Source organism: Pleurodeles waltl, chromosome 7 (assembly GCF_031143425.1).
Source record: "Pleurodeles waltl isolate 20211129_DDA chromosome 7, aPleWal1.hap1.20221129, whole genome shotgun sequence".
In the NCBI taxonomy this organism is placed as follows: domain Eukaryota; kingdom Metazoa; phylum Chordata; class Amphibia; order Caudata; family Salamandridae; genus Pleurodeles; species Pleurodeles waltl.
In genome coordinates, this window is record NC_090446.1 from 1,498,696,397 (window position 1) to 1,498,718,420 (window position 22,024).

At 44.3% G+C, this 22,024-nt stretch overlaps 1 protein-coding gene across 2 annotated transcripts in view; it reads left to right on the plus strand.

Moving 5' to 3' along the window:
• Positions 1–18,807, plus strand: part of SMG9 (SMG9 nonsense mediated mRNA decay factor) — a 94,204-nt gene extending 75,397 nt beyond the window's left edge. For both annotated transcript variants that reach the window (XM_069201260.1, XM_069201261.1), the window contains exons 11-14: positions 4,644–4,751; positions 5,096–5,221; positions 13,032–13,173; positions 16,952–18,807. In XM_069201260.1, coding sequence (XP_069057361.1) covers positions 4,644–4,751; positions 5,096–5,221; positions 13,032–13,173; positions 16,952–17,030 — 455 coding nt within the window. In that variant the 3' untranslated portion in view covers positions 17,031–18,807. The remainder of the gene's footprint in view (positions 1–4,643; positions 4,752–5,095; positions 5,222–13,031; positions 13,174–16,951) is intronic.
• The last annotated feature ends 3,217 nt before the right edge of the window (positions 18,808–22,024 follow it).

Here is a 22,024-nt window from a genome sequence, read left to right on the forward strand (position 1 = left end):
CACTTCTGCCTAATGGAGTTTCCAAGCAGTCTCTTGTGGTAGACTCATTCATCTTGAGTAGAACACAGGACTTCAATATTCCTTTCCACCGATACCACTCCTGCCCGAGTTCAACAGAAGATCAGGACGGACTGTGCACAAGTCATCCTAGTGACTCCGGATCAGGCACAGAGTATGGTGTCTAAAACTCCAGGGCTTGAGCATTTGTCCTTTAATCGGGCTGCCCTTCCGCAAGGACTGAGGCCTTCACTGTCTCCATCTTCATGTTCGGAGATTGAGCAGCAACAGCTGAACACCTTTAACCTTCCTCCGGAGGTGGTTGATGCTGTCTTGGCAGCCAGGATTTCCTCAGCCAAAACTGTATACACATATCCTTGGGACAAATTTGTGGCTTGGTGCCGCACATGTTAGAGCAACCCCTCCACCCCCCTTTCCAAGCCAGGAGTGAAGTAGACATCAGAGGGTGTGTGGGAATTCCAAAAGCTGACGACCTTTTCAGCTGCCATAATGTCTAGAATACCAGATTTCTTTGCAGTGCATTTATAGTAAAAGGGTCTCTATATGGGTTTTAGAAATGGGGTGTCTAGTTGGCAGAGGTATACACCCTTGTCCAAGTAGGGACCACAATCCTAGTCAGGGTAAGTCTCACACACACTCCAAAATCATGCAGTAAGACAGTGAAAACACCACAAAAATACACCACACAGGGTTAGAAAAATATAAGATATTTATCTGAGTGAATTAAGTTCAAAACAATCAAGGTTTGATAAATACAAGTTGAAATCTCACTTTTGCAATGATAAGAAGAGTCTTAAGTCTTCAAAAAGCAACAAATGTCTTTTTTGTGTGCACAAAGTACATGGTATGCGTCAAAATTACACGCACGGAGAAAGTAGAGGAGAAGATGCATGGAAAAATAACGTGTGTCGGATTTCCAGGTGCTCAGAGACGATGCGTCAATTCTTTTCCACGCGGCAAGGGCTTTGCTCTGAATTCCGGCACGCAGGCTTGAATTCTCTTTGTGATGCAGGTTCTTTTGACGCCCAGGGGCGATGTGCAGAAATCCACGGCATGCTGAACGAAGGTACAGGTGCTGCATCGATCTGGTGGGCGATGCATCAGCACTGCAGGTGCTGCGTCGATTCCTCACGCAGGAAGTTGGGCTGCGCCGTTCCGGCTCGGCGATGCGTCGGTCCGGTGGGCTGTGCGTCATCGTTCCTGGCACTGTCGATCTCCACTCGGGGAAGCCGGGCTGCATCATTCCGGTGTGGCGATACAGTGATACTTTCACCGCTAGACAGGCTGTGCGTCGATTCCAGCAGGCTGTGCGTCGAGTTTCCCTGCACAAGGAGTTCCTTTGAAGAGAAGCCTTTTTGGCCCTGAAACACCAGAAAACAAGAGGCAAGCTCAATCCAAGCCCTTGGAGAACACTTCTCAACAGAGCAAAAGGCCAGCAAGGCAGCAGGGCAACAGCAAGCTTTCACAGCAAAGCAGTCCAGGTGAGTCCTTTGGGCAGCCAGGCAGCTCCTTTTGGCAGGTTGCAGGATCTGGTTCAGAGTATCTGTCTCAGGAAGTGTCTGAGTTGGGAGGGCCAGGGACCCAGTTTATATACCCAAAAGTGCCTTTGAAGTGGGGGAGACTTCAAAGAGTCGGTTTGAAGAGCACAAGATCCCCTTTCAGTACAGATCTGTCTGCCAGGGTCCCAGTAGGGGTTGTGGCAGTCCTTTGTGTAAGAGCAGACCACTGGCCTTTGAAATATAAGTGTCAAGCCCCTCCACCCTTCCAACCCAGAAAGACCCATTCAGTATGCAGATGTGTGCAAGTGTGACTGAGCATCTTGTGTTTGTGGTTGTCTGGGTGAAATACACAAGGCAGCTGTCAGCCCAGACATGGATTAGAGACAGGCTGTAAGTGCGTGGAAATGCTCACTTTCTAAAAGTGGCATTTCTACAATAGTAATGTAAAATCCAACCTCACCAGTCAGCAGGATTTTGTATTACCGTTCTGACCATATTAAATATGACCTGTCTACCCCTTTCTGATCAGAATCTACCACTCAAACAGTATATGAGGGTAGCCCTAATGTTAGCCTATGAAAGGAGCAGGCCTCAGCAGTGGAAAACAAATTTAGGAATTTTCCGCTACCAGGACATATAAAACAGAGCACCCTGCCCTATGAGTTACATAGGGCCTACCTTAGGCGTGACTTGTATGGAGAAAAGGGGAGTTTAAGGCTTGCCAAGTACTTGTAAATGCCAAGACGAAGTGGCAGTGAGACTGCACACACAGGCCTTGCCATGGCAGGCCTGAGACATGGTTAAGGGGCTACTTATGTGGGTGGCACAATCATTGTTGCAGGCCCACTAGTAGCATTTAATGTACAGGCCCTGGGCACATGTAATGCACTTTAATAGGGACTTCTAAGTAAATCAGATAAGCCAATTGGGGATGAACCAGTTACCATGTTTTAAGGGAAAGAGCATATGCACTTTTGCACTGGTTAGCAGTGGTAAAGTGCACAGAGTACTAAAACCAGCAAAAACAAATGTCAAAAAATTGGAGGGAGGCAGGCAAAAAGTTGGGGGTGACCACCCTAAGTCTGTCAGGTTTAACAGTGGGCTAGTGCATGTGGGAGTTCAGCATTCCGTCCATCACTTGTTGTTTTTGCTTTGTCGCCCTAAGTGGGAAGGGTATGCCCAGACGTGGGTCCCGTGCTTCCCATGCCACTGGATTCAAGCTAGCCTGGCTGATGAGGGGTGAAACCCCGAAACCGGTCCCAGGATGCTTGTTTCCAGTCCAGGGAAGGCCTGGCCTAGCAGTTCGGGCTGGACTGTTCCCATGGGGAACAGGGTCAAGACTGATTTGCATATGGCTGGGTCCAAACTGGAATGGCATGGGCAGCAAAAAAAACGATGGATTTGGGCCCAGATCACTGTACTGGGGGTGAATGTTTGACAATGTTCAGCATTCCGTCCATCACTTGTTGTTTTTGCTTTGTCGCCCTAAGTGGGAAGGGTATGCCCAGACGTGGGTCCCGTGCTTCCCACGCCACTGGATTCAAGCTAGCCTGGCTGATGAGGGGTGAAACCCCGAAACCGGTCCCAGGATGCTTGTTTCCAGTCCAGGGAAGGCCTGGCCTAGCAGTTCGGGCTGGACTGTTCCCATGGGGAACAGGGTCAAGACTGATTTGCATATGGCTGGGTCCAAACTGGAATGGCATGGGCAGCAAAAAAAACGATGGATTTGGGCCCAGATCACTGTACTGGGGGTGAATGTTTGACAATGTTCAGCATTCCGTCCATCACTTGTTGTTTTTGCTTTGTCGCCCTAAGTGGGAAGGGTATGCCCAGACGTGGGTCCCGTGCTTCCCATGCCACTGGATTCAAGCTAGCCTGGCTGATGAGGGGTGAAACCCCGAAACCGGTCCCAGGATGCTTGTTTCCAGTCCAGGGAAGGCCTGGCCTAGCAGTTCGGGCTGGACTGTTCCCATGGGGAACAGGGTCAAGACTGATTTGCATATGGCTGGGTCCAAACTGGAATGGCATGGGCAGCAAAAAAAACGATGGATTTAGGCCCAGATCACTGTACTGGGGGTGAATGTTTGACAATGTTCAGCATTCCGTCCATCACTTGTTGTTTTTGCGGAGTTTGACATTTGTCACTGAAAATTGTTGCCAGCAGGTACATTTTGAAAAGTGCAAGGAATACCTGTTATAGCAGTAATTCATGTCATATCCAACACTGTAAAACGTATTTAGGTACATAAACGTTCTCTGGGCTTGTTTACAGATTTGCAGGATTCCTTTTGTGCGTCACAGCATTTAGGGAAAACGGGCAACTAAAAAAGAAACCTTCTTTCTGGCGGTCAATCAAAATCTAAATGCTCTTATCCTACAAGTAAAACTTAGTAATAGGACCGTTCAGGTTTGAAGGTGTGGCTGTGCACCTTGCAGTGGATTAGAAGGCAGCAGTTGGTGCTGTTTGTGCTAGCTCGAGTGAGACGAGAGGGCAGCCTCCTTACACACCCTAATGCCAGGGCTGGCAGATTACAAATAGAACAGAAGGAGCAGTTAACCAATAAGCATTTACTTGCTTTAATTACCTGTTGTGCAGGTAACTGTGAGGGACTCATTATTTGAGGCTACGATGGAGCTTCGTATCTAAAACAAGAATTCAAGTGTTCTGAACCTAGAAACCGGTTAAAAAAAGATGGGTCTGCTTGCCAGACCTGTGTCCAGATCAAAAAGAGAACCTTTGATGAATTGGTGCAGCCCTGTGGCCCTGAGTATCCATGAAACCGTACAAAAGAACAGACACGTTGAACGTGAAAATATTCCGATCATTTTACAGCGGAACCTAGATTGTTCTGCTGGCTGAAGACTTGTATGCCCCCTCTGATACCACATCTAGTCTTGTTTAAATATGCTGATTTAGAGGTTTAACACTGCTCACAGCCAATGATTTTTCACTCTGTAGGTTGGATATTTCCTGTTTATTCTTAATTTTTATAATATATTTTTTCAAGGTTACTTAAATTGACAAATGATCTGTTTAAAGCACAGATAGCACGATTAATCAAGTCTCTGCGCGTCCGAAGTCTAACTTGCCACTTTTTCTTTCTTTCTTTCTTTTTTTCCCTTCAGTCTTCTTACAGAACAAGGCAAAGCGGGAAGACTTCTGTCCACGAAATCTCAAACAGATGCATTCTGTCATTGATAAACTGATGATGCACTCTCATCTCCGATACAAGGGTAATGCCATGTACCATGCGCACACACCATGCCAAGAATTGCCAACCCAGAGTACCACACCATAGTGATCTAGGAATTGCCAACAGTATGCCGCAAAACACTCACACCTTCTCTCTGTAAGAGGACAACGTTGTAAATTATCATAGAAAGAATGAGATGCAAACAGAGCAGTACTTGAACAAAATAAATCAAAGTGCAAGAAACTGATAAAACTAGTTGGTATTTAATCACAGATTCAGCACAAAGAATCGCTCATTCTTGTGCCGGATGAAATTTTCTATAATGCCTCCCACTCAACCTTGGGACCCAAACTTAAACAGGTCTGTGTTTATTGTTCTTTGCAGGGACGCTTTCCATGCTAGATTGCAATGTTTTTCCTGGGTTACCTCACAGCTTCCTGGAGTGCGAGGTGAACCTCTTTCTGATCCCCTGCATGGACACCGACAATGATGAGGCCATCTCTCGGGCAAGTAAGGCTGTGATCCTCCTGTTTTTTCTTTTCTAAGCTCTTCACCACGTTAATGTCAGTTTTATGTTGTAATCGGAGAGCTGGCGATGCACACTGGGCCCCTTTGTGGAGACCCTCTAGCTGTAGGCACAGTGACTTGTTGAAGATAGATGACCAATCCCTACCATAATAAAAGCTCTCCGAAATATAATTTTTTCCAATCCTCCTTGAGTGGGAATTAATGACCTACTCGCTTCTCCAGTATTTTCCTGTTATTGTTGCTAATGGCTCACAGTGTGTCAGATTTGAGAGACCACTATTCATCAAACTAAGTTATTGGCTTGGCTGGCTGGTTGCATATTTTGCATAGAAGTGGATTAACTGAGGCTCATCCTTAAATGAGGGTCACTTCAGAGCTATGAATGAAGGCTGTTATTCTCTTTTATGCAGCCATATAGGCTTGAGCTATAGGTGGATTTGATTTCACTTGTCATGTTTTGTGTTCTCCAGTGTTTGCTCTTTAGTTACACTGTGTACTTCACAATTGGGAGTCCGTACCAAGAGGACACCGATTGGTGGGGTGCTACAAGGAATAGAGAACATGCAACAATATGAGAAGGGGGTGAGGTTGTTAACTTTTTGGCTAATGGGGTAGGATTAATATTTCTTTGCTGCCTTTTCCCACTGAATTAGCACTTTAGCTTTTAGTCCTTAGCAGATCATGGCTGATCTCACCAGGCCTTTAAACTGTCCTTGCCGTGATGGGGAGACGTACTTTGGTCAAAAGACAAGGGTCATTTAGTTCTTGCCTTAAGTCAGGAGAGTGAAAGTAGAAGCTAATGCTGTAGTGGCCAAAGATGAGGGCATTTTGTTGCACCAATATGCGGATGACACTCACCTTATCTTAAAAATTCTCCACCGTATTGATCTTAACAAGCTTGACAAGTTGATTGACTTAATATCTGCCTTCTCTCTAAAACAAAGTACTAACAAGGCAGAATTGTCTCCTATGCACTAATCTATTTCTGCCCCCTCTGCCCCCCCCCCTTTCACCTGTCCAAAAATATCCTTTCTCCAGTAGTCAATCTACCATGTCCAGCACCAATACACCATATATCCTGGTCCAGCAGCAACCACTGTCCTAGTCGGGGTAGCTTGGCACAGAGCAGTCAGCCCAAAACTTACAGGCAATGTGTAGAATGTTTGTACAACAGGAAAACATGGTTTGCTCCATGCAGCAGAGGAGATGAGACCGTTCCTTTGGATCCACAGGGTGGCAGAGCACCTTAAGCCCACTTCCAAGGAGTTCGGGACTGGGGTGGCACCACTTGGCAGAATAGAGACTCAGATGTGCAGGTCCAGATGTAGGGTTGTTGGTAGCCTGTTATGTCCCCGAGGCTTCAGATCAGGAGGCCAGCCAACTAGCCCTTGAAGTCATGTCAGGAGATACAGGTCCAGACCTTCTGACACAGGCATGATGGGCAACAGGACGACATAGCAGAATAGTTGTCCATCAGAGGGGCAGTCCTTTTTCCTGGCAGAGTATCCACAGGTTCAGGAGTGTTGTGAAGTGGTGGTGTCTAAAGCCTTTCTTTTTATACTCAGTTGTGCATTTGTAGTGGGGAGAAGTCCTACCTTTCGTGCTCTGGATCCAGGCTAACTACAGGTGGTATTCAGCCCTTTGTGTGGAGACAGGACACAGCTCTTTCAGGTATAAGCAAGGCTGAACCCAGCTCCTCCTTTCAATCATGCCAGTTATGGCCCATTCAATTACACCTAAGCTCCCTTTGTGTTTGGCTGAGTAGGAGGAATATGCAAAGCCCAACTGCCAACTACACCCATTCATATGACTAGACAAACTGCAGCCACCAAATGGCTAAGGCAAGAAAATGTCAACTTTCTAAAAGTGGCATTTTCATAATTGTAATTTAAAATCTGACTTCACCATAAGTTAGAATTTTCTTTTTTAAATTACTCTTATAAAATATAATAAGTTAACTCCAATGTTATCCTATGGGAAAGATAGACCTTGCGGTAGTGAAAAACGAATTTACGAATGTAAGAGTTTTTCGCTACCAGGACATGTAAAACCTAAAATTACGTACATGTCCATTGTTTTACATACACTGCACCCTGCCCTTGGGGCTATCCGTGGTTTACCTTATGGGTGAAGTATATGCCTTAGAAAGGAAGAAACAGACCTGGCAAAAAGGTTTATTTTGTCAAGTTGAAATGGCAGTTTAAAACTGCATGCACAGGCTCTGCAGTGGCAGATCTGAGACATGTTTGCAAGGCTACTTGTGTTTAACCCCTTTGCTGCCAGGCCTTTTCCTCCTCAGGTGCCAGGCCTTTTTTTGGCTATTTTGGGCAGGGCATAACTTTTTGTCCGCATAAGCTACCCACGCCAAATTTGCGTACTTTTTTTCCAACATCCTGGGGATTCTAGAGGTACCCAGACTTTGTGGGTTCCCCTGAAGGAGACAAACAAATTAGCCAAAATATAGTGAAAGTTTTGTTTAAAAAAAAAAAAAAAAAAATATGGGGGGAAAAGGGCTGTAGAAGAAGGCTTGTGTTTTTTTCCCTGAAATTGGCATCAACAAAGGGTTTGCAGTGCTAAAATCACAAGCTTCCCAGCTTTCAGGAACAGGCAGACGTGAATCAGAAAACCCAATTTTTCAACACAATTTTGGCATTTTACTGGGACATACCCCATTTTTACAATTTGTTTGTGCTTTCAGCCTCCTTCCAGTCAGGGGCAGAAATGGGTGTGAAACCAATGCTGGATCCCAGAAACCTAAACATTTCTGAAAAGTAGACAAAATTCTGAATTCAGCAAGGGGTAATTTGTGTAGATCCTACAAGGGTTTCATACAGAAACCAACAACTGAACTAAAAAAAATATTGATATTGAGGTGAAAAAACAGCCATTTTTCTCTATGTTTTACTCTGTAACTTTTTCCTGCAATGTCAGATTTTTTAAAGCAATATACCGTTATGTCTGCTGGACTCTCTCTTGGTTGCGGGGATATATAGGGCTTGTAGGTTCATCAAGAACCGTAGGTACCCAGGGCCAATAAATGAGCTGCACCTTGCAGTGGGTTTTCATTCTATACCGGGTATACAGCAATTCATTTGCTGAAATACAAAGAGTGAAAAATAGGTATCAAGAAAACCTTTGTATTTCCAAAATGGGCACAAGATAAGGTGTTGAGGAGCAGTGGTTATTTGCACATCTCTGAATTCTGGGGTCCCCATATTAGCATGTGAATTACAGGGCATTTCTCAAATAGACATCTTTTTTACACACTGTCTTATATTTGGAAGGAAAAAATGTAGAAAAAGACAAGGGGCAATAACACTTGTTTTGCTATTCTATGTTCCCCCAAGTCTCCCGATAAAAATGGTTCCAACACTTGTGTGGGTAGGCCTAGTGCCCGCGACATGAAATGCCCCAAAACACAACGTGGACACATCACATTTTCCCAAAGAAAACAGAGGTGTTTTTTGCAAAGTGCCTACCTGTGGATTTTGGCCTCTAGGTCAGCCAGCACCTAGGGAAACCTACCAAACCTGTGCATTGTTTAAAACTAGACACCTAAAGGAATCTGAGACGGGGTGACTTGTGGGACTCTCACCAAGTTCTATTACCCAGAATCCTTTGCAAACCTCAAAATTTGGCTACAAAAACACATTTCGGTGACAAAAAGTTCTGGAATCTGAGAGGAGCCACAAATGTCCTTCCACCCGGCGGTCCCCTAAGTCTCCCGATAAAAATGATACCTCACTTGTGTGGGTAGGCCTAGTGCCTGCAACAGGAAATGACCCAAACACAACATGGACACATCACATTTTTCCACAGAAAACAGAGGTGTTTTTTGCACAGTGACTACCTGTGGATTTTGGCCTCTAGCTCAGCCGTCACCTAGGGAAACATACCAATTCTGTTCATTTTTTAAAACTAGAAACCTAGGGGAATCCAAGATGGGGTGGCTTGTGGGGCTCTCACCAGGTTCTGGTACCCAGAATCCTTTGCAAACCTCAAAATTTGGCTAAAAAAACATTTCGGTGACTGAAAGCTCTGGAATCTGAGAAGAGCCACAAAGTTCCTTCCACCAAGCGTTCCCCCCGAGTCACCTGATAAAAATGGTACCTCACTTGTGTGGGTAGGCCTTGTGCTTGCAACAGGAAATGCCCCAAAACACTATCTGGACACATCAAAATTATCAAATAGAAAACTACCTGTTTTTGGTGGGGGGTGGGGACACCTGCGTTTTTGGTCCTGGGCTCAGCAGCCATCTAGGGAAACCTACCAAACCCAGACATTTCTGAAAACTAGACCCCTGAGGGAGTCAAGGGAGGCGTGACTTGCGTGGATCCCCCAATGTTTTCTTACCCAGAATCCTCATCAAACCTCAAATTTAGCTAAAAAATCAAAATGTTCCCACATTTCTGTGTGGGATCACCGCACCGGGACACATTTCCTACCACCCAACGTTCTCTCAGTCTCCCGGTAAAAATGATATCTCACTTGTGTAGGTGGGCCAAGTGTTTGTGACAGTAAGGAGCCAAAAACACGTTGAAATTGAGGGGGAACCAAAGTGGGTCCAAAAGGGCAGTATGGAAAAAAAACATTATTAGGCTGACAAGTGCAGCAGAACTTTTATCGGTATAGATGAGACAATGCTGGGTGGTAGGAATTTTGTGGATTCCTGCAGGTTCCGGAAGGTTCATCACAAAAATGTGAGAAAAATTTGTGGTTTCTAGCAAAGTTGCAGGTTTGCAGGGCATTGTGGGTAAGGAAATGGTGCGGGTGCATGTGAAGCACGCCACCCTGGAATCAACTGGATGTTTCGTTTTCAGATGTGTCTAGGTCTTGTGGATTTTTCTACATGGCAGCGCCCCAGAGTTTAAAAAAAAAAAAAAAAAAGTGCAGCCCTCACCATTCCAAGTGGGACGATTTTGAGACTTACCAAGCTCTCATGGCCCAAATGTAAAACAAAAACCAAAATAATCAAATGTCCTCTTGCTTGCCATGGGATGAGCTGTTTTAGTGTGCGGGGGACAGCTGAAAGACTGATAGCCCCTTCAGTTTGGGTGGGGGCATAACCAAGCCCATACTGGTTGGTAACCACCACCCCACTATTTTCTTTTATTTTTTTTATTCCCTGGCATCTAGTAGACTTTCTGTCCCCCCGGGGTGTGGATCGGGATAATTGCCCAATTTGCCCACTGGTGGGCAGAACAGCTTTGGCCCCATTTATTTGGGGTAGGGGTATGGCCATACCCCCAACCTCTTATTTTGAGAAGAAAACTCTTCCCTGGTCTCTGGTGGGCTTTCTGTCCCCCTTTGGGACAGATGGGCCTTCCAAAAATTGGCCAATCTGCCCTCTAAGGGGGGGGGGGGGCAGTTATGGCCAACAGTAATGTGCCTCCATAGCAGAAATGGCCTAAAAATAATTTGCCCCCCTGGTGAGTGGCCCTTGCCCAAGGGGCCACTCCCCTTATGCTCAAGTACGAAAAAAAATCAATAATCCCTGTGTTTAGTGATTTCGGCCCCTCTTGGGGGCAGAAATGGCCTAGAAATAATATGCCCCCCGAGGAGCGGCTCTTGCCCAAGGGGCCGCTTCCCTTATCTCAAAAACCAAAGCAAAAAAAATTCCCTAGTGTCTATTGGGTATTTCTGCTGCCCGATCGCATCGCGATCGGGCAGCCGAAATGCTCAGAGAGACATGAAAGGAGAGGAAAGGCCTTTCCTCTCCTTTCATGCCTCTCTGCTCCCTCAACGTGATCGGAGGAGAAATGCTTTTGTATTTCTCCTTCGATCGTCACGCGCTGACACCATTAGATGCCACGGGGGTCAGAGGAAGGGGGCAGGAGTGGAAGGGGAAGCAATTCCCCTTCCATCTCTGCCCAGGGTAGGGGGGGTGCTCAGCCATCTGGGGGAGCGCTAGCGCTCCCCCTGGGGGCCCATAGCAGGACGAGCTGGTTGGCGAGACCAGCTCGTCTGGGGCACCCTAGGGGTTAAAGGATTACTTAAATGGGTGGCACAATCAGTGCTGCAGCCCCACTAGGATTTAATTTACAGGCCCTGAGCACATGTGGTGCACTTTACTAGGGACTTATAAGTAAAGTGAATATGCCAATTGGGTATAAGCCAGTGTTACCATGTTTTGAGCAGAGAACACAAGCACTTTAGCACTGGGAAAGGCCAGAAAAAATAAGAGATCTGAAGGCAATAAGCTAGGGAGAAACCACGTAAAGGATGCCAGGTCTAACAACTGTTAATCCCAAAGATTTCAGGTCAGCAGTCCCTAGTCTTAGTGGTTTTCCATCTTGACAGTACTGATGCTCACGTAGCTGGCCTGCCCAAATCTACAGTTGTGTCTGTCAAGGTTTTCCCACACATTGCAGCACAATGGATATCCAGTGCAAAGGAATCTGGTCATAATACCCCTATCCTAAAATAAACTCCACTGGTTATCATTAGAAGAAATCAAGTTGAGAATAGCGTGGATAACATAAGGTGCGTTACTCCAGACTCCACCCTATCTTAAGCAGTACCCTACCTCAAGGATTAACTACTCACTACTGAAGGAGAAATTAACATGAATGAAATCCATCCTTCTGCTGGAGGTTCTTCAAAACGGGGAAAAGTAAAACTAAACAAGGCCTTTTCTTGTTTCGCTCCAAGATTATAGAGCCAATCCGTGCAATATTTAGATTTACCTCTAGTCTCCTTATTTCAAGAAAAACCTTTAGACTCACTTAAAGTCCAGTCTACTGGACAGCAACAGCTGACCCTTCACATCCTTTCCTCCCGCCCCTTTCTTAATAATGCTGCTGCTCCCCATTTTCCCATCTGCCTGCAGGTCACCTCCTACAGATAGAAAATACGCCTGTTGCTCTGTTTTTTTCCTTTTATTAAATACCATTGTACTGTGTTTTTTTTTTTATATATGTTGAATGCACTCCAGCTTCTACAACTGTCTGCACTCTATAAATACCTGAAATAAAAATAAATATTAGCTCAGAGGTTCAAGCAAAGGGCCTCCCCAGAAGTAGCAAACGTGTCAGGACACAGATCTGCCACCAGAAAGGTTATTAGGAAGCCAGCATGTTTACAGCTTTCTGGACCTAACCCTAAAGGCTAGCAATGGGTGAGAGTTACCTCAGATCTACTCTTTTGGGTCATGTTTTGGACAGTAAGTGACACACAAGATGGGTACACACCACTTAGTGGAATTTGAAAATCATATTTCAATCAGTTTTAAGGTCCCTTTTAAGTATGGCCTGTGCTTTCATATTGTGGTTGGGATAGTTAAAAGAAAGAAAATGTTTCCAAGGTCTGGACTGGCGATAAGCTAGAGTGTCGAGATGAATAGTTTTGAGCAACTATCTTTATAACTTTTTATTTCCTCTTTCACAGACACCCGGACTAAGTTTGTCTGGATGTAAGCACTCCACAGCTAACCACATGTGCCACATTATTCCTTAGTGCCTGTCTTTAGCAGAGACCAGAGTCAGCAGGAGGCCAGCATCAAATAGGATTTTGTTTTTGTTTTTCATTCCCCTTCTCTTATCCCTTGGCTAGTTTACTGGTGACTTGTCCTTTCAGATATGCTTGCCTGTTTCCTTTCTATGCTAGGTACCTCCATGCTTATTTAGAGTTAGTTGGGCAGTTTGTTTACGTATTTCCTTGGCTCTCAAAATCCCCAAAACCTTACCTCTAGGATAAGAGATTGGGTGTCATCTCACCTCTGGGTCATGAAATAAATGTTGTATCTCTTAATGACCAAACAGTCTCTCTCATTGCCTTTGTCTTTGTGTTTCAGGCACAGGAGTCCCCCTGTTCTCAATGCTGCCAGGTTACAAGGGACACCCCAGTTTCCAGTCACTGATCAACAAACTGAGGAGCCAGATAATGTCAATGTCAAGGCCGCAACTTTCTCACACCATCCTCACTGAGAAGAACTGGTGAGTGTCTAGGGCTTCAAACAGCTTATTGTGCACAGTGATTCGTGTTCTAAAGCCTAGTCTCTGTAACACAGCCTCTGGGTTCCTAGAATGCCTCATTTGTGCGCAGGAGGTGTCTTTGAAATACCCCACTCAAAACAAAGCACACTGAATCTGTGCCCACCCTGTAACTTACAGATACTTTTTTGAAGGGTTTGTAATTAAGCTAGAGGCTTGGATTGAAGGTGTTCTGTAGTTTGAGGTCATGACTGATGTGCACAAGACAGATAGTTACATCTTGATTAAATGGGGCTGCATACTGTGAGTGCAGATAATGTCCTATTCAAAGTTTTACCTGCCGCAGTTTGTGGGAGCAAACACCTTCAGTTTGTGCCCATAATATGATCCATATTATAATCCTATTTTGGGCGCAGATGTTTTGGAATCGCCCGCTGTATTTGGAACTGCCATCTCATGAGATTACTGGCCAGTCCTCCTTCCACAAGCAGTGTTTCAGGGTACCATTTTAACAGTAGATTTTTCTCTGTTTTACTTTTTCTTCTGCATTTGTTAAAGGGGTCATGGCAGGGCATGAGCCTAGGTCTGCAGCAGTTTCTAGTACAAGTACTACTTTCTGTTTAGGCTGGACTCCTAACTAAGCTAGTTCTGATTTCTCTGAAGAGGAACTGTGATTATAGTTCAGCATATTTTGTTCCTTTATTCAGTTAATGTATGTAGTGCTTTAATGACCATAAGGAGCTGCAGAGGTCCCAGCAAAAATGATAATGAAATCTATAGGTATAGGTTATTCCATATTTTGTGCATATATACATATATATATTTACTTAAAAAACAAAGGTTACAAGGTCCTTATAGTTAGGCTAACACTTTAACCTTACAAAATCATAGAAATTCACCCATTAGGGTTACCTCAAGTAACTATAATTAACTATAACTCGTGCCCTGCCATGCTCAGTTTTCTTTCTGTCAAATTTTACTGCAAATATTACATTGATATTATCTTTGTTATCAAAGATGTCATGAATGATGTAATTTATGGGGTAATTAGCAGTGAATGGGCAGGAGTTATTTTTACCTTAGTTACTTGAGATAACTCAACTATAACAGATGAATTTCTGTGGCTTTGTAAGTTTAAAATGTGACTATAACGTCCCTGTAACGTTTTGTTTTTTCAGTGAATTTCTATGTTTTCTTTTTTCATAAAGTAATGTTCATTATTATTCCTGCAGCCAACCCCATATAATACCCCAACCTTGTGCCTTTGTTGGCTGCAGGCCTGTGGCCACCCAATCCCATGCTGTGCATAGCCTTTGGCCGTGCACAGTGGGAATTGGCTGCAGGTCCGCGTGGTCCTCCTCCCCCACCCGATTTTGTCCCCGGGGACCCAGGGAAATGAACACAGACACGGTTCTGAGACCTTAACCACTATGCCAAAAGGGACTCCTTAGCATGTGGTGTCCAGACTTAACAATGAACCCAGAGATTTTGCGTGTAAAAAAGAGTTCAATGTTCCATTACTAGGAATGCTTAACAGTCAAAACACTAGAACATAAACAGACACACTGCCATGAGATACAGTGCAGATGACTGTGAGAAACAGATTTTAACCTTCAGCCTACTGAGTGACAGTCCAAATGTTTTACCATTAAACCAGAAGTGACCATGCTGCCCATCCAAATGTAATTATAACATTTGTAACAAACATCTTGCTAGTCTGACTCTTTGAAATCATTGTAGGCAGAGACCATGCAATAACAATCTCTCTCTCCCCTCCCCCCTCGCTCTCCCAATATGGGATGGAAGGGAGAGAGAGAGAGACAAGCGGGGAAATGCTAGAAATAGCAATGTTTACATCTGTTTTCCTTCACGCATATTTCCCCAGGCCATAATTGGTTCCCCTCCAACATGTATTGCCCGGAGAGGTGGTGGTCTTAGGGCTGGGGTTCTGAAACAGACCCCCTCATTGTTTTATTTTAGGGGGGGGGGGGGGGCGGCGGTATGGGGAGCGTGTCCATCCCCCACATACATTTTTACTTTAGCGGTGGTCTCTGGGGCTATTTTGGGGAATGGGGGATTGGGGGATAGGGGCTGTTGGCCCACACTGCACTCATTCACTTTAAAGCCCTGTGGAAGTGGCGTTCCCCGGGACCTGGCCCACCCAGGGGCTGCATTTAAACAAGCGCAGGAGCCTGCGTTTGCGGTTTTTTTTTGCGTTTTTGTTGTTTAATTATCCATCGCAACTCCCTTCAAAAAACAAAAAAATCCTTTTTTTTTTTTTTTTGCTCCAGAGCTAAGGGATCAGTGTGTCTCTACCCTGGCCCTTTTCTGTCTTTCTTGTCTTTTCTCATGGGACTTGACTGTAGCAGAGTCCCAAGATGACTGCCAATACTTCTTTGTTGAAGTGTTTGCAGCCAATCAGATCTCCACACCTTTAATGACTCAAAAACTACTGAACAGATTTACACCAAATAATAAAAAGGTCGCTTTCTGGACCAAGAGCTACCTTTCTGCCAAATTTGGTGTAATTCGGTTCAGGCACTATTGCTGTTCAGAATCCATATGATAAAATACAAAGTGTTTTGAGACTCCCACCCCCCTTTCCAGCAGCTGATGTAAGCATGACATTTTTTTGGGAATCCTCTGCTATGGATATAGGGAAGTCAAAAAACACTTTCTACAGAAACTAGGTCCTAACTATAACTAGTGGTGACTGCCAGGAGGTAAAATATATAAATATTATAATTATTTGTTGTTGTATTGTTTTTTTGTATTTGTTATTGAACCCAACCGATTGGGTTTAGCGAGATTGTAGGGATGGACATTGTTACATACAACGCAAGCATTCAGACTTACTCCACTAAAAACGTAAGTGATGAAGGGGATGTGGGGCTACAGAGATACATACTGTTCCTCATGTCTGAGGATGAAAAAAGGGGATTACGAAAGGTTACCTTTCTGGATAATACTGTGAAGTTTTTTGTTAAATATAATTAATTTAATGAGCCTATTGAAAAAGATTTGCAGGGAAATACATTGTTGAACTGATACCAGAACAACAAAACAGAATGGTAATGTTAAGATAACAATCCATAGGAACCCTAAAGACTTCAGCAAACAAAAACTGATATTAAACGACTATATTGGCAAAGTGTGTAGTTTTAAATATAAGCCTGTTGATGAAACCTGTACTTCTAGATCTAAACCCCGCTTTTCACACCTATGCTTCCAGCTGTCTCATTTATTTGATAAACTGTCCTAGTAATCGCCAGAGGTAAAATTACTTTGGAGCGAGGCATGCCTGAGATGCATAGAAACCTGTGGCCAGTTAGAACACCCCTGTGAAGTCACCTGTGTGTAGTTTCCTGCAGTAGCAACTTAGTGGCAGTATTTCTATAACCTGTCATTGGCGCTGAGTAATTAGGGCTGCTAGTACAGAATTGGTAAAACAGGTGTACAGAAGAATATTTTTAGTAATAGTGGTTGTCTCTGTTTGTTTCAGTTTTATGCCTCAAATACCTTCTATTTTTGTATGTTTTATTATCTTTTTTTGTTTCAGTTGATTAATATGATTTTGCCTTAAATTGTCTTCTCATGTTTTTGTTTTGCATTTTTTGTTTCCTGTTACTTTGTTCTGCCTTCATTTTCAGCCATTTTTTTCCCTTTTTTTTCTTTTTTCACAGCGCTCCCTTTCATTTGTGTTTGTATAATTCCGAGGACTCTAATGTAGCTGTCTTGCCACTGTGCCACTTTCACTGTGCCTTATCTTTTGTTTTGGTAGGTTCCATTATGCGGCCCGGATCTGGGATGGTGTGAAGAAATCTTCAGCACTTGCTGAATACAGCCGGCTGCTTGGGTAGAGGTGTGAGAGCTTATTGTACTGTGGTAACATGGCTCGTAACAGTGAGCACAACCCTACCGTAAGGAAGGCAGATGCCAGGTTCAGTAGGGGAATGGTGCCCTAGATAATTGGAGTGAGACAGTTGAATGAGGCCTTTTGATGCCTTGCAGCTCTAAATGAATGTTCCACGTTCTCTGTTCGCCTTTTAAGGAGGGGAGAATGATACAGGTATACCAGCCCCATGCTGAATTCATACCACTGAATGAACCTGCGAATGGCCGCTTCTGCCAAAAGCAAGAGGCTGATCCTTATTCATGAGCTTAGGTTGGTGATGCCTTGCATTGCTTCCTACACAACTAGTGTTGTGTAGTCAGAAAAACACCAGCAATAATGTCAGATTGAGCAGAAAAACATGGGCTTATCTGAGTGGCTCACAGCGTATGATGAGGGCAAAAACATAAGTGTATATTGAAAAATGTAAAATGCCTTTCACATGACATTCAGAAAAAATGGGAATGCAGGTTGTGGTACGACAGGCAGGGAGGTTACCCTATGAAGTGCCCTTGCAGCTGTGTAAGCCAAACTTTGCTTTTGTATTCTAAGTGCATTCAGTTAGCATGAGTAGATCAGTTCCTAGGCGATTTTGCAAGAACAAAAAAGTTCATCATTTGGGTTTGGCTTCTCAGTGCGTCGGTATTTGTGGGTTGGTAGCAGTGAGTGTTGTCATCTGGTGGAATGTGTACGATTGCAGGTTAGAATTCCCAGGGAAGAAAATGGAGGTATGGTGATATGGCTAGTATGCAGACCATGTGAGGAAGAATATCCTGTCTCAGAAAGTGTCACTTAGCTCAGAAGTGACCAAACAAGCAAAGAAGGTGAACAACAGCTGGAGAAAGGCTGGAGACTATGTTGAATGTCCTAACTAGAACTAGTGGTGAAGTTTACCCTAGACATGGATAGAAATCTAGGTACATGTGCAAGTTAGTATTCATTGTAGTTAGTACATTCTCTGTAGATGACAGTAGACAATATTCATAGTTAACAAATAGGAATGTTACTTTGATGATCCTCACGTTGGTGACTGATTTTACACCATTTATTTCTCAAGGGACCTATCTTTACAGGACTTTTTATTTTTTTATTTTCTGAGTTTGTTTTTGTTTTATAAATGTCCTTTTTTTCATAATACCCTAAGGTGCTTAAAGGAACCGAATGAAGTTTTAGTACTGCAGAGGCGCTATTTCAAAATAGCATCTTCTGCTGAATGAGTTTCATCTTAAAGAGGCCTCTACAGATGTTAAAACTAGCAAAATGGAAGTCTCTCCAATGTTGAAATCCAGATAAAACAGTAAAGTGAAAAATAGGAAAGAGGTGATAAACATGAAAGGGCTGCCACCCCAGTAAGTGTAAGAAACAAGAACAGAATACAGTGGAGATTGTGGGACCAGAAACAAGCCATCTCATGAGCCTAATACTAGTGAGAATGTACACAGAGACCTTGTGCATGCCAACTTCCAGAATGTAATTGAGCCTTGTATTTGATGGCTAGAGTTGATGGACTTCAGGATCCATGCTGCTACTCAGCTTCCACCAATGAATTGCAAAAACACTTCAAGCCCGTAAGATCCTAGAGAGAACTGGATTCTGAAAGCACCTTTATAAAAGGAGAGACTGGGGGTACGCAGCAACATCAGTAGAGAACCTCTCTCTCAGTGCATGTAAGCCATATACTCAGTGTTCTCTTTCAAAGTCTTGTGTATTTATTTAAAAAAAATAAAACCTAATAAAAAAAATGATTAAGATGTCCTGCAGTTTTGTTTGTGCGGTGAGTTACCAGACTGCTTACTCTTCTAAATAGCTGATCACAGGGTGATGCTAACATGTGTAAGCAAATCGTCAGTTTTGCCCATAGCTCCACTGAAGAGTGTAAACGTTAAAGGTAGTTGCTCCTTGTGCCACAGTTTACTTTTTCTGAAAAAAAAGCAGATAACCCCCCAAATATTTCTAATTCTTTTTTGTTTGTGTGTCTTCCCAGGAACATCCAGAAGTGTACTTTTGTCTGCAGAAACAAATTCCAGACTCTTAATATTTTATCAGGTGTGGTTTTTTACCCACTGAACTCCTTCTGTTGAACTTAGTTACAAATGTGCTACTAAACACCTTTGATTTGTAGGTGTGAACCTCAAAACAATCACAGTTTTATCTTTTGCTTTAAGTATGACAACTCTGGTTGCATGTTGATCCACGTGTAAGACCGCCTATCAGTCATTTCACTCTGGTGGAGTTATCTTGAGCACGCGACTCATTGTGCATTTATCAAATAGTATATTATTGCCTCAGTAAGCACCTGAACTTCACATTCCAGCAACAAAGAAAAGAGAATTTGAATTAGATTTTCTTGACGTCTTGATTTGTGTATTTGATCCAGGGTTTCACCTGCCTTACCAACATAAGATGCCTTGTGAGGATGTGCTGGATAATCCTGAAAGCACTAACCAAGATAATTTAGTACTATCCCTTCATTAGAAACAATTACCACTACCCTTGTACCATGATTCAGTTACCACAAGTGTTCTTACGCTTTACCACAGGCTGTTTTTTTTTCTTTCTTTTTTTGCTGAGAATTGAGAGCCACATTTCTTACCTCATACCCACATATTCTTCTAAAGGTGATACACCGATCATCATCCTCTTCTTTATCGTTTAGCTCCTCCTCCTCAAAAATCGCTTATTGTCTATTTGTATTTACTATTTGTTAAGCGCAGGTATGCCTAGACTTCATTGTGCTGGACAGATAAGTCAAAAAGAAGAGAGATAAAATTAACTAGGTACCAGCCATGCGGGAGTGCCTAGGTCCATAGACACACACCAGCTTAAATAAGTGTTTTTAATGTCTTGCAAAAGATACAGGTGGCATGGTGGAGTGGTACTCCTCTGGAAGCCTGTTCTATTCTTTAGTAGCTCTGGCATAGAATGCCATGCCCAAAGCGTTTTGTTTAAGTTCTCGGTATGGCCAGCATTCAAGGGCCTGTTGATCTCAATGTTCTAGCATGACTTTGTTCTTTTAAGACCTGCAGACTATGCTGTAGGGAATGCGCCGAGCCACAATTGTGGGTTGCCCATAGCTAAGCAGGCTGCCGAACTCTGAACCAACTGTAATATCCCCAAATAACCATTACCATATTCAAAATGTGAAAGCACTAGTGCTTGTATTACTGGAACATAAGTGGCAGAATTGGCTTCACCATCCTGAACTGCCTAACTCCGGTTCTAGTTCACCATCCTAAACTGCCTAACTCAGGTTCTAGCTACTTTGGATGCCTGATGGTCTAACATTTTTCCCATAACCCATCTGCACAGAAAATGACATAGCTGGATTTCCCATTAACATCTGCATACGAAGTGACATCACTGGATTTTCCCTCATCCATCTGCACAGGAAGTGCCAAAACCATCTTTGTAAGACGAGCCAAAGTAAGAGGACTTAATTTCCTATCACCAATCTGCACAGGAAGTGATTTCACTGGGTTTTCCATCATCCATCTGCATAGGAATTAACATAACTGGTTTCCTGTCCACAAGACCCTGCTCTCCTCCCTACTGTCAGCACCTACTTAATGGTGGTTGCAGTGCAAATGTATCACTGGAATGCCAAAGGCAAGCCTGTCTGTGCGTGAAACGTGCTCGGTGCTGGGAACCCTAGGTTCGGTGGCATCTGTCGCTGTAGATACGCATGTTTTGCATAGCTCGCCATCTGGTGTTGGGCTCGGAGTGTTACAAGTTGTTTTTCCTCGAAGAAGTCTTTTCGAGTCACGGGACCGAGTGACTCCTCCTTTTGTCTCCATTGCGCATGGGCGTCGACTCCATCTTCGATTGTTTTTTTTCCGCCATCGGGTTCGGACGTGTTCCTGTCGCTCGGAGTTTCGGAACGGAAAGATAGCTAATTTCGGAAGATTTTCGTCGGTATTGTTGCGTTCGGGATCGGCGTAGTTAGATTCAACACCGCGTCTAAGATCGAAGAGCTCCGGTGCCCTTCGGGGTAATTTTTTCGATCCCCCGTCGGGGCCTGGTCGGCCCGACCGCGTGCAGAAGAACGCCGATGGAACGGACCCCGTTCCGTTTCTGTCCCAAATGCCACAATAAATACCCCTATACAGACCAACACTTGGTCTGCAACCTGTGCCTGTCACCTGAGCACAGTGAAGACACCTGCGAGGCCTGTCGTGCGTTCCGGTCCCGAAAAACACTCCGAGACCGTCGAGCCAGAAGACTTCAGATGGCGTCCGCGCCGACAGCCCACCGGGAGTTCGAGGAACAAGAAGAGGAGGGAACCTTTTCGATCCAAGAATCGGACTCCGAAGGATTCGACGATACACAAACCGTGAGTAAGACGTCGAAAACCACTCAGAAGAAGATTTACAAGGCCCAGGGGACGCCACTGCCACCAGGCCATGGCTCGACCCATAAATTCGGTGACTGACCGTCGGCACCGAAAAAGGCCCAAACAGTGCCGAGATCGTCCGACTCCGGTCGAGACACCGGCACGCAGCCTTCTCGGGACCGAGAAAGTGCTGGAGACAAGCATCGACACGGAGATACCGGTGTAGACACGTCTCGACGCCGAGACAGCGGCACCGAAGAAGATCGACGCCGAGAGGTTTCGGCCCCGAAAAAGAAAAAAGTCACCTCGGAGCCGAAAAAAGATGCAGACAGGGTTTCGGTGCCAAAACAAACTGCAACCGACCCAGTTTCAGGCTCTTATACAGAAGAGCACTCGCTACCCTCCCAAATGCAAAAGCATAGGTTTGAGGAAGAGCTACACTCAACTGATGTAGACCATACGCAAAAGCGTATTTTCATACAGCAGGGGACAGGAAAAATAAGCACCCTTCCCCCTATTAGAAGAAAGAGAAGATTGGAGTTCCAAACTGAACAAACACCACAAACAAAAGTGGTGAAAAAAGTTACCCCACCACCCTCTCCTCCACCTGTGATTAACGTCTCACCAGCACA